Source organism: Ammospiza nelsoni, chromosome Z (genome assembly GCF_027579445.1).
Source record: "Ammospiza nelsoni isolate bAmmNel1 chromosome Z, bAmmNel1.pri, whole genome shotgun sequence".
NCBI lineage: Eukaryota > Metazoa > Chordata > Aves > Passeriformes > Passerellidae > Ammospiza > Ammospiza nelsoni.
In genome coordinates this window covers 77,498,839-77,514,741 of record NC_080669.1, presented here as the reverse complement: position 1 = coordinate 77,514,741, position 15,903 = coordinate 77,498,839, and the positions used below count along the sequence as shown (strand labels likewise).

The 15,903-nt window shown below is 41.4% G+C and overlaps 1 protein-coding gene across 1 annotated transcript in view; it reads right to left on the bottom strand.

The window, feature by feature from the left end:
• The window catches only part of ADAMTS12 (ADAM metallopeptidase with thrombospondin type 1 motif 12), a 145,861-nt gene that overhangs the window by 41,537 nt on the left and 88,421 nt on the right, over positions 1 to 15,903 (bottom strand). The window contains exons 10-13 of the mRNA XM_059492166.1: positions 15,689 to 15,781; positions 15,297 to 15,442; positions 14,281 to 14,450; positions 4,583 to 4,716 (exon numbers count right to left, since the gene is read on the bottom strand). Of these exons, the coding sequence (XP_059348149.1) occupies positions 4,583 to 4,716; positions 14,281 to 14,450; positions 15,297 to 15,442; positions 15,689 to 15,781 (543 nt within the window). The remainder of the gene's footprint in view (positions 1 to 4,582; positions 4,717 to 14,280; positions 14,451 to 15,296; positions 15,443 to 15,688; positions 15,782 to 15,903) is intronic.

Sequence of the window (15,903 nt, the reverse complement as noted above, 5' to 3'; positions counted from 1 at the left end):
AGCCTTACCTATACATGCAACATTCCTACACATTCCTGGGGTTTTGGAATACTCAAGAATGAGGTAGGGCAGACAATTTACTCTGCTATAATAAATAAATAAAGCCTTTGCTTTATTCCTCAGCCCTGGGGTGCCGCTGGTGCTGCCATGACCTTCACATATTGTCTCATCATTGCAGGGTCTCATCTTACAAAGCCATTAAAAACCATCACAAAGCAATATTCTCATGTCTCAGAATAAACAGCATTCATTTGCTCCAGATACTTTAATTTCCATGAACTTTAATTTCCAGACCATGTTTTCCTTTATTACTCCAGTGAATACTGCATAATTTTTGCCATCCATTAGAATAATTTCAAGATGCATCATTCTTCTTTTTACTTGCTTTCCTCATTATTCTTGCTCTTGTGGATGCATTTTCTAAACATGCTTCAAACTTTCCAGAAGATCAATATGACCCATTAATGGGCACTTGCAGTCCAGACCTAGATGATATTTGAGGTCCATTCCAACCTGAAGCATGCTATGACTCCATGATGAATTTCTGACAAGCAGTTGCTAAAGGGGTTCTGGAGACTAATGCAGGTTATAGAGCAGGAAATAATATCAGCAGCAATTAGGCTCTGATTTTTTTTACCCACATATGTCCTTGTGCACCCTTTGCCTGTGAACCATGCTGTGTTACAGGAACCACTGTGTGCCATGGCATGGGCATCACAACTTAGCATCCCTCCCTGCAGCACTTTGCCATTGTCCCATCCCTCCCTGCTGCACTGTGCCATTGTCCCACTCACCAAGAGCCCTTTCTAATGCATCTGAGATCAGCTTTGTTTCTGGTCACAGCACACAGTGCAGAGGCAGATGCAATGACCTGAACTACCCAGCTGAATTACAGGAAGGAGAAACAATTTATTTCCTGCTGCTCCGTGACTAAAGGGAAAACAGCCAGAGATATTGGCCTTTTTCCATTTCCAGAGGGAGAGGCTTTTGTGTCAGATTGGCAGTGGGAGGCAGATACAAAAAGTCCTGCCACTGAAGGGTATGGCCTTGAAGGGCACTGCTTGAATATCCATCATGTGAAGGCTACACTGAACTTTAAGGTCTTCCCTCCTCCTGTCTCCCCCACTAAGTCTTCAAATAAAGAAATTATGTTTACTTCATGTTGGCCATGACATTGCCATGAAGGGAGAGAAATGTGTCCTGATGTCAGTAATTTATCTTGTAATTTATCTGTATGGGTCTGAATCAAATGTCCTGTTGGACTAACAGTGGGAGGAGAAAGCTGAACCGTAGTGGTGAAGTTGCTGCATAAAAATCCAAGCTGTGTAATCTGCTTTTCAGAAGGAGAAAATAATGGTTCCTTCCCTGCTACACAGCTGTGTAATTCTCCAGTACAATGTCAGTCTCTCACAATCACAACTGTGAATTACCACAGATTTGCATGACTGAAGGTCACTTAGGCCTATTGAAATTCTGTGCAGGAGATGAATGGCTGTTAGAAACATCACAGATGTTTCCAGATCCTCCACCCTTAGCATCTGCACACTCCAGTGCAAAGAACATGTAAGCCTTCACTTTTAGAGGATGTGATGGCTTGTACCTAATCAAAAATCCCCATTATCAGCGCTTAACAACCATACTCTGGTGGCAGTACCTTCACTCATTAACACTGGGGGAACAACTGACTCACCTCGTAAGAAATAAGAGTTGTGAGAATTAATACAGTTGTGATGTATAATTTAAGTACAGGAATATAGGCTATGTGCTTTAAAGATCTCCCAAATAAAAGGGGGAAAATGACAATTGAAAAATGAGTGCTAAGGCATACAGTAAAAAATAAAATAGTCATAGTATAGCTTGATGATTTGAGATTAAATTATTGACAGATCTTATCAGATCTCCTGACAGAACTTTTCTTCTGTGTAAGGTCAGCGTTGAGAAAGGACCCAGATACTTTATAGGCCAGGCCTGCAAACGAGTTAACAATTTTAACTTGTCTTTGATTCAACAAGTTCTAAAGGAATACCATGCAAACAACACCTCACTGTAACCCTTCCTTCAGCACTGATGCACGGGCAGCACTTCCAAAAAATTAGGAGATACAGGATAAATTAAAAGGACCAAGTGAATCAGTAGTCTGTCTGTACTTACTTCTCGCTTGAAGACGCACATTGTGGCTTTGTCAGGCCAGCTAGGAAAGGACCCAGTATACCTCTCATGGCTAAAATGAAGCATCTCAATCCACATTTAGCCATTAAAGAAAGACTAGTTTCTCTGATAGCTCTGAACAAATCCATGACAAACTGCAAAATCAGACTAAAATCAGATTAATTTAGAAGATGAAATTATTTTTTGGATCTATCTATCTTGTTTTGACATACTCAGTAGGAAAACTCTGAACTCACTTGATAAAAAATAGCTACTCTACATGCCAATCACATGTGAGCAATTTAGACAGTGGATCTAATATCTTATTAATTTAATATTTTTCTCAATTTCAGACCAAAGTGAAGTGTTATTTTAGAACTCAGGACAAATGTGAAGTGCTCTTGTGAGATACAATTCTGAAAACCAGAATAGTGCTTTAACACTTGTGAATGTCTTTTCCACATAATTAGCAACATGTTGCAATCAAACTACAACAATGATGTGCCAGACTAATTATACTAAACCCATTTCCAGATTTATTCTTCAGGACCAGTAATGTATCTATTGTGCTTAGCTAGCTGGAATCAAACACCAGCAAATTAGATGAAGATATAGGAAAAAGCTTCTCCTCAGGTTTTGTGCTGGGTACCTATTTCAGATGAAAGCATCCTACCCTTCAATACTGTGAGCTATTTGTGTTATCTATTCATCATTTGGTCTCATTTTGCATGGCTATATTGTTCATTCTGTGATCCTGACTCCAAATGAATCTGTTTGCCACGAGATGTGAAGCAGCAGTCACCATGGGCAACGCTGATAGCATCTTGGAGGGAATTTCTCAGAAACACTTTGGGTCCACAGAGTTGTTAATGCTGAAGAGTATCTGGGCTCTACAAACTGCAGTTAGATTAGCTTCTCTTTCACCTCTGATCTCCCAGTTTGGATTAATTGAGTCTTGCTATCTCTAAAACAGGTATAAATCTGAACTGCCACAGGCAAGGTTTCAATACAGAAAGCATATGGAAACTAAAATTAACCACAGTGACCCCAGTCCAACTGGGCTGGAAATCAGAGAATGAATGTTTCACAAGGACAGCCTTTCTGAGTTTGGTAACTGGTCTCTCCCAAGTGAAGGTCAAAAGCACTGCTATGGTATGCAATATCTACTAGATGTTTCAATACGCTAAAGATATTATTCGTTCTGGCTTGAACCATTCAAAGCCATCATAGTTCAAGGGCCCCTTCTGGCCCTCAGCAAAGTTAAGCAGCATCTCTTCGCTGTGAGCTTGATCAAGATCTTGGTAACCTTTCATAAATGCAAGCATTGCAAGGAAAGCTTAAAACATATCTTTTATTACTGGTCTCTGATGCACTGTCATTCTAACAAAATAAGAAGTTTAAAAAGAGGGTGTACCAACATCTATTAAAAATGTGAATTTTCCATCACTAGAAATCTTTAAGAAAAGAATGTGAAAAATGTCAAAAAAGTAATATAATTTTTAAAGGGATGAAACAGACAACTTCTTGAAGTCCCTTCCAGCTGCATTTTTATACAATTAAGTGGCTTGGGGCATACAACTCCCATACCAGATAAGCAAATGCAGTTTCCACAAGCCACATTCTTGCTTCCAAAGATGCTAAAAGCAAAAAAAGCTATTAGGCTTCAGGGAGGTACAGAACAAACCCCCAGTCTGAAGAAATAAACCACAGATGTAAATATATCCTCAACAAGAAAAGCACTCATTTTATTTATAAGAAAGTGACTAAAAGCAATGCTAAGATTGTGGAGGCTACAGAATTTACAGAACACTCCTTCAAATGCCATACAGACACACACATCATCCTGGAAATCTGCTACCAACACAAAGAATAGGCAGCCATCACTATACTTATTCTTCAGTGCACAATATTACTGAGCCATATACACTGTGTCTGCCCATTATCTCACTGTATAAGATTATTCAATTCAATGTTGTAAACTAAAATAATTAGTTTATTAATAACTAAAATTATTAGTTTATCTGCCCTCAACTGCAAAGTCCTATTAAAAGCTCAGAACAGCTAAGCCTGTATAGCTAAACCACATTTTCATAAAAAAACCCACAGACAGTGGTGACACCAGTTACAACCCTAAAGCTACAATACTTGGTGAAAACTTCTAATCAAAAACAGCTTTTCTTGAACTGATGTTTTAAAATAGTGGGAAAAAAAACAGAGGATTTAAAATGCATCAAAAGTAATCAGCAGTCAGTCAAACAGACTCATTAAAAAGGTGGAAATTTCATTTATGTCTACATTGAAAGCTTTTGCTATAAACTCATTATAAAAATGTGATAAAATGGAGCACTTGGCCTTGATCCTATCAAAAAAATGGTTAAGCATTTTGCCATAGAATTAAATTGAAGAGAGAGAAACATGCAAACATACCCAATACCTTACACATGCCATTAATACAGACATCTCGGCTGTGCCTTCCCTCAAAGCAAGGAGTGCCATCAGTTACTGCATCAAGCATCTTCTCTGAAAAATGGCCATCTACTGGGCGGCAGTGGAGCTCACAGGGGTTTGCTGAAAGGAAAACAGAACACTCAGACAACATGCCAGCATGACACTGAAGTGCAGTGCACAGGGTCTCTGCTGAGACATTTGCTCACTTTCCCTGCCATCTGCCAGAACTGGCAGAACTGGAAGAATTGAGCAGAAACAGGGTGACACAGGCCTGATAAACAGCACTTGAGGATTTGTGAGAAGCAGCTGCAGGCTGGTCCCCTAGCACCTATATGTGCTCTCTGTCACTGCTGAGTGAGGCTGCAATGAGGCCACCAGCTGTGATGGAGAAAGGGATGGGAAACCAGCAAATCCACTGCCACTAGAGAAGGGGTGGAATCACCAAGGAGACAGACAGGAAAGTTTTCCATCAGCTGGTTACTCAGTAATTTCAGAGATAATTTAAACTTTCCATCACTGCTGTCAGCCTCTCTCAGAGAGCAGTCAGCTGCCTGCTTCTGATCTTACGTGTCATTCATCATTTTCATCTACCTGTTGGCACTTAATAAATAATTTCAAACTTTTTTTTTCCTGCGCGACAACTTATGAAATAGGGATGATATTGCAAGTCTGACAGACTCAGGCTGTTTTCAGACAGATGTCCCACAGAAGCAACAGGGAAGAGAAAAGCTGTAGCAAGAGCAACAAGTGGCGTCTGAAACAAGACTTTCTGTGATTGATCAGGGCCTTAATCTATTACATCTATGGAGTAAGAAGAGCCAAACACCAACCTCCCTGCCTCACAGACACTGGCCTTTGTGAATGGGAAATCTTAAAGCTGAGACATCAGAGAGACAAAGGACACAAGTCTGATAAATAAATTGTGTGCATGGAAGATGAGTTAGAGCTGAAATTAGGGTCAAAGCAAGGACTGACATCATCCCTGGCTTTGTAACGCTCTCTGAAAACTCTGCAGCAGAACCAGAACTATCTGCCTGAATTAAAAATCATCCACTACCATATTAATGAAGGACACCAACACAAGACTTGTCTTCAGGTTTTGGTCTATTCAAAGACCCCAGTCTCACCCAGCATTAAAGCAACTTGTTCATGCTCAGCAACCTGAAATGCTTTGCTGAGAAAAGCAGTGGGCCTTAAACCCACCAGTCAGCAGTGACTTCAAGGCACCATTATTTAATAATTTTAAAACTTTGTTTTAAAATTAGCAGAGGTGCTAATGCTGAGTGAGTTTTATCCTGTGCCTGACAGAGTTGACAGAAGCTGCTGCCTTGGTCTCAGAGGGGTGCAGGGTAACTATAAGCATTCCACATCCTGGTTGATGGATTTATTTTTATCTTTTTCCTCCTTTGCTGACTTTGTTTGTGCCATGGAAAGGACTGTATTTGAAGAAATGTTTGGTATGAGAGAAATGCAATCTTCCAATAATTCAAATAAACTAATTAATTTCCAATAAAAGGATTTATCCTTTTGAAGGAGGAAAATTTGCTCTCATTACCAACATACACAACACCACACAGTGCACAAAGGTTTGTGCAGCACCAACATACACATAACACCACACAGTGCACAAAGGTGACTGCAACTCTTCCCCTTAAAGTTCTTGCAGATTAAGAACTGAATCCTGCAATGCCTGAGCTTTGGTACTGTGAATTTCACTTGTGTAAACAGAAACACTGCAGAACTGGGAACAAAAAATAAATCAAAAAAACCCCAAAAACCCAGAAGAGTAAAGGAAATTGAAATCCTTAATGAAGGCTTTTTTCCCCCTCTTGTCAGCAGAGCTAAAGCGGCATCTCAGGTCTGTCACCAATGTGCGCTTCTGGCTTCTCAAACAAAAATAGCTTCACAAAGTGCCACAGTGATGAGACCCAGAGCACACGCATGGACCATGGTTATACAACTGGTGGAATTCCAGCTGATGTGAATTGTGTTCAAGAATATCAGTGGAGGTGGAGCTAAGTAAGTTCTTCAGGCAAGAACATAAAGTTTGTAATCCTCACCAACCCTCAGCCCTGCTCTGAAAGCTGCCAGCCATAACTCCCACCAGTTGCCTTGATAAGACCTGTCATGGTAAACAATACAAGTGATTTTAATTCTGTCTGCAGAATTCCTTTTATGGCAGTGTGATTAAAGGGATTACTTTAGTGCTCTAAATTTTGCTTTACCTTGCCTACTTTCTCAATGTAGCACTTTTCTACACAAAGCACAATATGTTTATGACAAGGAGAATCCTACAATTCCAGGTACTCTGTTACCTGCTCAGACAGATTTTACAGAAAGACATTTCAGCTTTTGTATTGTTCCTAATGAAAAATGTCAAACAGAAGTTTGGTATCTGTACCTTTTCATCGCTGTGTGTTGACAAAACAAGCAATCTCATTTCAGAAATCACCAAACAAGAAGAAGCAGACAGTGCTGACATACTCCTGCCATAATTATGATGCTGTAAATCTATAACTCAGAATCAGTTTTTAAAGAAAAATAACTCCCTTACTAAGTCAAAATAAAATGAAAAAAAGAAAAAAAAACACACAAATTTTCATACTTGCAAGTGCTTTCTAAGTAAGAAAGCTTTCCTGTTTTTCCTGATTGTGTTAACTCATGTAAAATTAGACCTAACCCACAAATTTTTACTGTTTTTCATTCTACATGTATTTTATGAAGACCCTCTGGAAATTATAGGATATTTACTTCTTCACCTAAAACTCTGCTATTTATTTCATTTTTCATCTGCAGAAAGGCTGGTTAGGCTACCACTGAGGAAATTATACTGGCACTGTATTTGGTATTCACTATCTAAAATTATTTATCTATCTACCTATCATTATTATTTATTATGGTTGAGCTCAGGGATCTTGCCTCTGTTTTTATAGGGTTGTAAATAAACTGCATCAGAATCAGCCAATGACCTCCAAAACAATATTTTAATACTTTTTTCATAGAACAGTTACCTAATATTTTAAACACTGTGCAGATACCAAACTCACACACCAGGGAAAAAAAATGTTTGCTGAAATGGTAGAATTGCATTGAGTTCAGCCTTTTTTCTTATTTCAGACCCAAAAATCTAAAAAGATTTAACTCAGATGAATAGGAGCACTTGCTCAGAAGGAGCTCATTAAAGCAGCTGGTTCAGTTACTTCAGCAAATTTGATTAAATCATGATAAGATTTTAACAAAAAGTCTGTAATCCTTGTAACTTTTAGGCCAAAATATACATAAATTCCTGCAACCCAGCATATGCATGAAATACTAGATCCAATCTGTGAGCACTCAGTAATGACCATGTGCCTCCACCAGCTCAGGGGTACACAAGCTAAACACTCCTTCAATGTTCCACTGAGTAGCTGGCATTTAACTCACTCCTAGTTTTCCTTTCTAGAGCAAAACTTGCTTTGCTCAATCTGTGTTCTTCAAATCACAGAATCATAGAATCTTTTGGACTGGAAGAAGTCTTAAGGATCATCCAACCCCCTGCCATGGGCAGTGACATCTTCCATTACACCACAGTGCTCAAAGTCCTGTCCAAACCTGGTGTTGAAAACTACCAAGGATGGGACACCCATTGCTTCTCTGGGCAACTTGTGCCTCACCACCCTCACTGTAAAGATTTTTCTTCCTTATATCTAATCTAAACCTGCCCTCTGTCAGTTTAAAGCCATTCCCCTACGTCCTATATCTACTAATCCTTGTAAAAAGTCCTTCTCAGTGACCTCCTGACTTTGATGTGGCTCTCCTGTCAACCTTCTTTAGTCTGGCTGCATCCCTCTGCCAGTGCCTTGCTCCTAGCAGGACATAAGATCTTAGCAGAAGTGCCATCAACAACCAGCTGGCCAGAAAAATTACAACCAGTTTTTTTATGTGGTGTCCACATCTTACACCTCCTGCTGACTTGACCAGAGAAATGATCAATTCCCTAATATACAGAAGATGAAATGGAATCCCAAGCCACAGAGCTCCCTTAAGGGCCCAGTGACTTATCTGTAATCAGTAAGAAGAAGCAAATCAGCAAAGTTGAGTAAAAGTCCTGAAATTTGGGCGTGTGATATTTTTCCCCTCTGTATATTATTAAAAAGTTCAGATTCACCAAGTGTAAACAGAACAACATGAAGATAAGTAGAAAGGAACATATTTCCTTCCCAATTTAAATTTGTTTACCTTACAGCTGATTCCCATGAGTTCACATGCAGGAGGGATCCAGCTTAACCTGACTAAGAAGGATGTGATTACCGTGCCTGTCAGAAGAAGATAAGGCTTCAGTATCTTTCCCAACTTCACAAGGAAGAAAAGAGGTGAGCCTCTTCTCTCAATCCCTCATCTCTGTGAGAACTCAGAATTGACTGAGGAAATACCAAACAAAGAGAATTAGAAAAGACAATTGCCAAACAGACAAAATGGGAAAAAAAGCTGAGGTGAAGCTACTTATCACTTTAACCAAGCCTGGAACTCCAAACCAAGTTTTATTTTGAAACAGGAACATTTCATCCTGTTAGCTCAGCCCTTGTGACTGTATCAGAACATATCTTATTTGATAAATAGAAATATTTTGGTAGGAATACGAAATTGAAAACATTTTTAACACAACCCTTATCTGAGCTAATGACTGACTAAATGATTCTGGCACTGATACAGAAAATAAAGGTAATTATATGATTTAATGTAGGACTTATAGATGGAAGCTAAACCCTTAGACGCCATCAGACTCATATCAGTGGAATTTGTCAAATGGTATGAAATAAATAAACATGGGGTCAGTCTGATGGAAAGAGAAGTGGATATGTACAGAAGTCTGCCCAAAGTGTCAAAATAGGGGCCTGGGTCATGAGAAAAATTCATAAAATATCCTGCTCAGCCTGCTAGATAGTTTATCATCCCTGAACTTGGAGGTCTCCATAATTTTAAGATTCGCAGGGGTACTCTGATGCTCCAGCTTGAGCACATGGGTTTCTGAGGTCCAGAGCAATTCCATAACAGGACTATGCAAGTTCCCCCACAGGCATAAAGTCATTTAAACCAGAAAATTCTCAACTGAAACCTCAAACAACAGGCTAGGAAACAGCAAGATGTGACTTACTGCTTTTCTGTGAGACTGTTAAAGCTGGTTGTTTTATTAAATCACAAGCTATTCAAAAATGTCTTTGCTATCTTGTGAAGTTGTAATTTACACAACAAGTTACAATTTACACACAAGAAAAGTCTCTTTAGGTACATGACATTTGCTATAACTGCCTTATGCAAGCTATGAAATTAAAGCCAGGCGAGAGAATTGCGACCATCCAGAAAATTTACTGGTTTTTTTCCAGTGGGATGAAGGAACAGAAAATGTCTAAAATGTCACAGAATGTCTGGCTCAGGAATCTATTTCCTCAGCTAGACACTTGCACATAAAAAATGTATGTGCACTCAGGGCTTGGGAAAGCTTAGTTATGCTTTCTTTCCCCTTTATATCCCAAGTGCAGCATGAGAGGATCGAAAATGCCTGATACTAAAACAGGAGCTGTACTGGGTTTGCATGGCCAGGCTTTGGTAGCAGGGGGGCTACAGGGGTAGCAGAAGCTGTTGTGTCACATCAGAGGTCACCACATTTGGTCACATTTTTGGAGACAGGCACAAAACTGAACACACTGAAGATCATGCAACAACAGACAAAGCTCATTGATGGACACTCCCTTTTATAGGGGGTTCAAAATTCCTGTGCTTGAACAACCAACTGGTCGAGGTTCCAACACTGCCCAGTTCACTGGCCAAAGATATGTCTGCATTCAGGATTGGGACTGGCAGGGGTCCCCTGTTTGAGTCCAAATCCTACTTAGCATTGTCTTATCTAGGGACTTGGTAATGGACAAATCCATTTCCCACACTTCTACTTTTTAATGAACTAATCTAGCCAAATTAGTTTCTGTTATGGCCAATTTTATCTGTGCAGCTTCAAACCAGCTGTAGCTGTCCCAGTAGCTCTGTGAGAAGCTGCTAGAAGCTTCCCCCATGACTGACAGAGCCCACATGAGACAGATCCAAGAAGGACCTGCTGCCAGTAAAGACCAAACCACCAGTGACAGTGCCAGCACCTCTGGCATAATGTATTTAAAAAGGTGGAAAAAAATCTGCACAACTGCAGCTGGAAGAGAGGAGCAGCTCTGCAGACACAGGTCAGTGAAGGAGGAGGGGCAGGAGCTGCTCCAGGCCCCAGAGCAGAGATTCCCCTGCAGCCCCTGGTGCAGCCCTGGGTGAGGCAGCTGTGCCCCTGCAGGCCCTGCAGGCCCAGGGGGGAGCAGAGATTCCCCTGCAGCCCCTGGAGGAGCCACAGCAGAGCAGCTGGGTGTGCCTGAAGGAGGCTGGGACCCCATGGGAAGCCCGTGCTGGAGCAGGCTCCTGGCAGGAGCTGTGGCCTGTGCAGAGAGCAGCCCCTCACTGGAGCAGGCTCCTGGCAGAACCCATAGACCAGGGATCCATGTTGGAACAGCCCATTCCTGAAGGACTGCAGCCTGTGGAAAGGATCCATGCTGGAGCACCTCAAGAAGAACTGCAGAGAAGGACTCATGTTGGAGAGGTTCAAGGAACACTGTCTCCCATGACTATTCTACTCTGATTTAGTTTCTAATAAATTAAACGCATTTCCCCAAGTCCTGTCTGCGCACGATGGTAATCAGTGAGTGATCTCTCCCAGCCCTTATCTCAACTCACAAGCCTTTTGTTACATTCTCTCTCCCCTATCCAGCTGAAGAAAGGAGCAACAGGGTGGCTTTGGTGGACATCTGGTGTGCAGGCAGGATTAACCCACAATAAAAGTCAAAGCCTTCTTGGCAGCAGGACAACATAGTAACAATGCTGTGAAAAATCCTTGAAATCGGATTCCATAAGTTAAGAAGTACGGGAATTGACAAAGATTGGCGTACATATTAGGACATTGTGAGTAAAGTCTCCACAGACATGAAACATCAGTTCATTTGGGGTTTAAAAAGCCTGTTTGTTTGCTGTTGTTTAAAGTCTTGGTTTGTTTGGACACACACATGCAAGGAAGGCTCCAACTCCTGTGTCTCTCAGAGACAGCACTGCTTCATGATCTTATTTGCAGGTATTTTGCCCAGGACATCTTTAGCCACTGATAAAAGGTGAAAAAATATTTGAAAGTGAGATGGGAGGAAAACTCTCAGATGTACTTCAGGTAATTCTGGCTGGACAAAACTGGAAGCAGTGTGCCCACAAGAGCCACCTACCCTCAGCCATACAATGATGTCAGATGAAAGATCAGCACAAATTTGGCTCCCTACTTGAGTGTTACCAGGAGAGCCTTTTTGTCTGAGGAAGCCAGTTTTACTTTAAGTTAAGAGTTTAGCAGCAAGAAAACACTTCAAATGTTGCTGGTGGAATGTGAAGGGCCTCCAAGGTAATGGGAAAGACATGGAAATCTATGCTGAAATTCTGGCTGCTGAGAAAATGGGTGAAAGCAGTCAAGAAGTTTTCAAGCCACAGAAAAAAATATCTGTGGCTTGAAATTTGAAGGCTTTTGCAAATGATTTTCCAGATGAAATATATCAGGCTCAGTAGCATAGCGTTTTAAATAGAGCTGGTTTGTCTGTACAGTTCTGAACTGTTCTACTTGAAATACAGCACGGACAGAGCACAGCCCTGCCTTCCAGTGTGCAGTAAGCATTTGACTCATGATTCTCAATGTCCTTTAGAAACAGACCTTCTGTAAGAAATGCACATGCAGAACTACCTGCTCTGTTGCAGTGTCACAGAAAGGACACGAACAGAATGAACGCTGTACCCTGCACTAGCACACCCTGAGTAATAGAGGTCTGGAATCTTAATTTCAATGACAGGCAACTGCAAAAAATGTTTTTTGAGCTTGGTTTTAGCCTCAACATTAGGCTGTTAGCATTTGTCATGGATTTACTGGGATTTCTTCCAAAAAATCTCCATCAACCATGTTTTCTTTCATCAGAAATTTTACTAGAAGTCTGTCTGCTCTAGGTTCATCTTCAATGGTGTATTTATTACACGAAATGGAAACAGTAGCTGAAATTTAGGAAATCAATTCAGAACTTCCAGTACTAAAAAAGCAATTAACATGCTGAAAAATACTACTGGCAAATGAAACTGGAAGTTTAATCCTGATCTTCCCCATCCTGTCTGTCTTATTTTTTCATTAAAAAACACATTGCTACCAAGTTTGCTGCTGCTGTGGAAATGTGGGGAGTGGCTGGTCCACCTGAAGGCTGTGCTGCCATTCAGCAGGACCTTGATAGAGGGGAGAGTTCGGCAGGGAAAAACTCAATGGGGTTCAAAAAGGGCCAGTGCAGGATCCTGCTGGGGAGGAATAACCCCAAGCACAGACTGGGGTCTGACCTGCTGGAGAGCAGCTCTGCTGAGAAGGACCTGGGAGTTTTGGTGGGTGACAGGTTGCCCATGAGCCAGCAGGGCTCCCTGGCAGCCAGGAGGGCCCGTGGGCTCCTGGGATCCATTGGAAAGAGTTTGGCAGTTCTGGGCTCCTCAGTACAAGAAAAGCAAGGAGCTACTGGAGAGGGTCTGGCAGAGGCCACAAAGATGATTAAAGGACTGGAGCATCTCTGTTGTGAGGACAGACTCTGGGGGCTGGGCTTGCTTAGTCTGGAGAAGAGCAGACTGAGAATAGGTCTCACCAATACATATAAACATCTCAAAGCCAGTACCAAGAGGATGGTGCCAGACTCCTTTCAGTGGTGCCCAGTGACAGGACAAAGAGCAATGGCCATAAACTAGAACACAGGAAATTCTACCTCAGTACATGGAAGAACTTTTTTACATAGAGGATGGGAGAGCAGTGGAACAGCTGCCCAAGGAGTTGGTGGACTTTCCCTCTCTGGAGACATTCAAACACACCTGGATGTGTTCCTGTGCCACCTGCTCCAGGTCATCCTGCCTCGGCCAGGGGGGGTGGACTGGATGGTCTCCAGATATTACTTTCAGCACTAAAACTTTTGTGATTCTATTGGATAATCTGCACCTTACATTTATGCACAACCCAAGAATCAAACTACATACAAATAATGATTTCCCTTGTATTTAATAACTAGCTGTTCCAAAGCAAGTTATAAAGCAAAGCCATTGACTCCGCCTCTACAACACAGGGCAGTATGATACTGAATGTAGTTCAGATATTACTTCTTCACTGTAATGTCAAGTACAGCTACCTTTCAGAGTTTGGAAATAGTAAAATCATATGTGCAGTGGAAGAGCTCTGGTGCAGTGATGCCTGCAGGCCCAAGGATGCAGCTCTACACCACACTACTCTACTTGTTCTGTGGTTGACACTGGAAAAGATGGATTAGATATATTCTAAACAAATAACACAGACATAACTTCAACAGCTTTTTTAGTGCAATATCTTTTCAGGAACTGAACTAGTTACAATGACAGCCATTATCACCAGAGCTCTGTAAAAACACCCAAGTGTAGAGAAGAACCACTGCATTTTTGTTCACACAAAAGGCACACCAGCATATGGGAGCACACCAGATTTTTCTCTCTAATTCATTAGAAAACTTATAATTCAGTGACGTCTCACCCCATAGACATTTCTCATATGCATGTAACTTTGACTTTTTACACAGGACATTAAAAAATTGTGTAGCTTCATACCTGTGTTATAAACGGGAACCCAGTGGTAGAATTCATTCTGGTAGGGAACTGTATCAAACTCACTGCACTGCATCTGACGGAAGGTCGGCAAGTCCTTGTGGCAGGGGCTGATGTTACACATGCGATAGCGCTTCCTCTCTCCAGTGCAGTAGTCTCCTCCAAACTGGGGTCTAGAAAAGGAACATGAGACTGGGACATGAGACCATGGGTAAAAAAAAAAAGTTTTAAACCAACAATGTATTTCAGGCCCCATTAGCACAACAAGGTGAGTCTGAATCCTTGACAGGGTAGAGATACTGTTCACATCACATGTTTGAGTACTCAAACATGTCAGTATGAAGCACAGAGATTTAGACAACTCCTGTATCCCAAAAAAGTGCTTGGCAATACCTGGCTGAGCTCACAGCAAATTAACCTATCAAATGGACTGCTTTGAATCCCACACTTTGCAGTGCACTTGACAGCTCTCTCTGAAAAGACAAATTATTCCTGGCATTAGTGACTTGTGAAAATGAGATGTGGAGTCTTCATGAACTCAGATATGTAGTGGGGAATTCTGCCTTTCATGTTCCATACCTGACAACTCATGTGTATGAAGCTCAAACAAAGCTGATGACTAGAAGAAAACACGAAAGGTGAGTTCTCAGGATCAGATTGCTAGAAGCTGTTCTCACCTGGTGTTTGACAACATTTATTTACTCATTGCAGTATTAATAAAGCAATATTTACACTATTTCTGCAAAGCCTAAATGTTAAGTATGTTTTTTAAAATTCATTTTGCATTGAAATAAGCTCTGTGGAGGGTAAGAAATAAAGAACAAGATGACTGTAAAAGATGAGCCAGCTGAATTTCACACAAGTATGCCTAGCTGCGAAGAGAGGTGCCAGTATCTGTGGTATCTTGATGTGGCACATGCTGATAACAGTCTCATACAAGAGAGTTTCAAGTTTCCAATGTCATAAGAACCTCAAAAATCTTACACAAAAAATAGGGAAAGATAGTGCACTCAGCTTACTCTGGATTATCACACAGCCTCACTGCACTTTGAACTCCTGCCCCACATGTCCTTGTGCAATGGGACCAGGACGACCAAACGCCCCACTCGCCATGGATTGCTTCGGGAGTCTTCCCCACTGTAATGCACTCACCAGAGAAGCACCACTGAGGGGAGAAAAGAAAGCACAAAGAGCTTCAGATCATACCAATCATAGGGAAATTATGATTTTTTTTAGTTTCTGTGAATTATTTTTTATTTCAGCTCGTAAGAGTTGAACACTTAAGCGGAAATGTAAATGGAGATGTCACAGGATGACCCTCCTTCACACTCAACAATAACAGAGCTACTCATGGCTAGTCTCTGCGCTTTGGCAGGCAGCACAGCTTGCAAACAGTGTGGCTCACAGTCACCTTGTTTTCTCCACACCGAGTGCCATCCGCAGCTGCATCCAGTTTGGAGCGGCAGGAGCCTTTCACTGAGCACCAGAGGGTCTGGCAAAGGTTCTGAAAAAGGAAGAAAACTGCAGCAGTCTGAGGCAGGGCAGAACTCCTATGGCCAAGATTTTCAAAAGCTTCCCAGAGTTTTTTACAGCCACTTAAAAAGTCTTGTAAGGGTTGTATTTCCA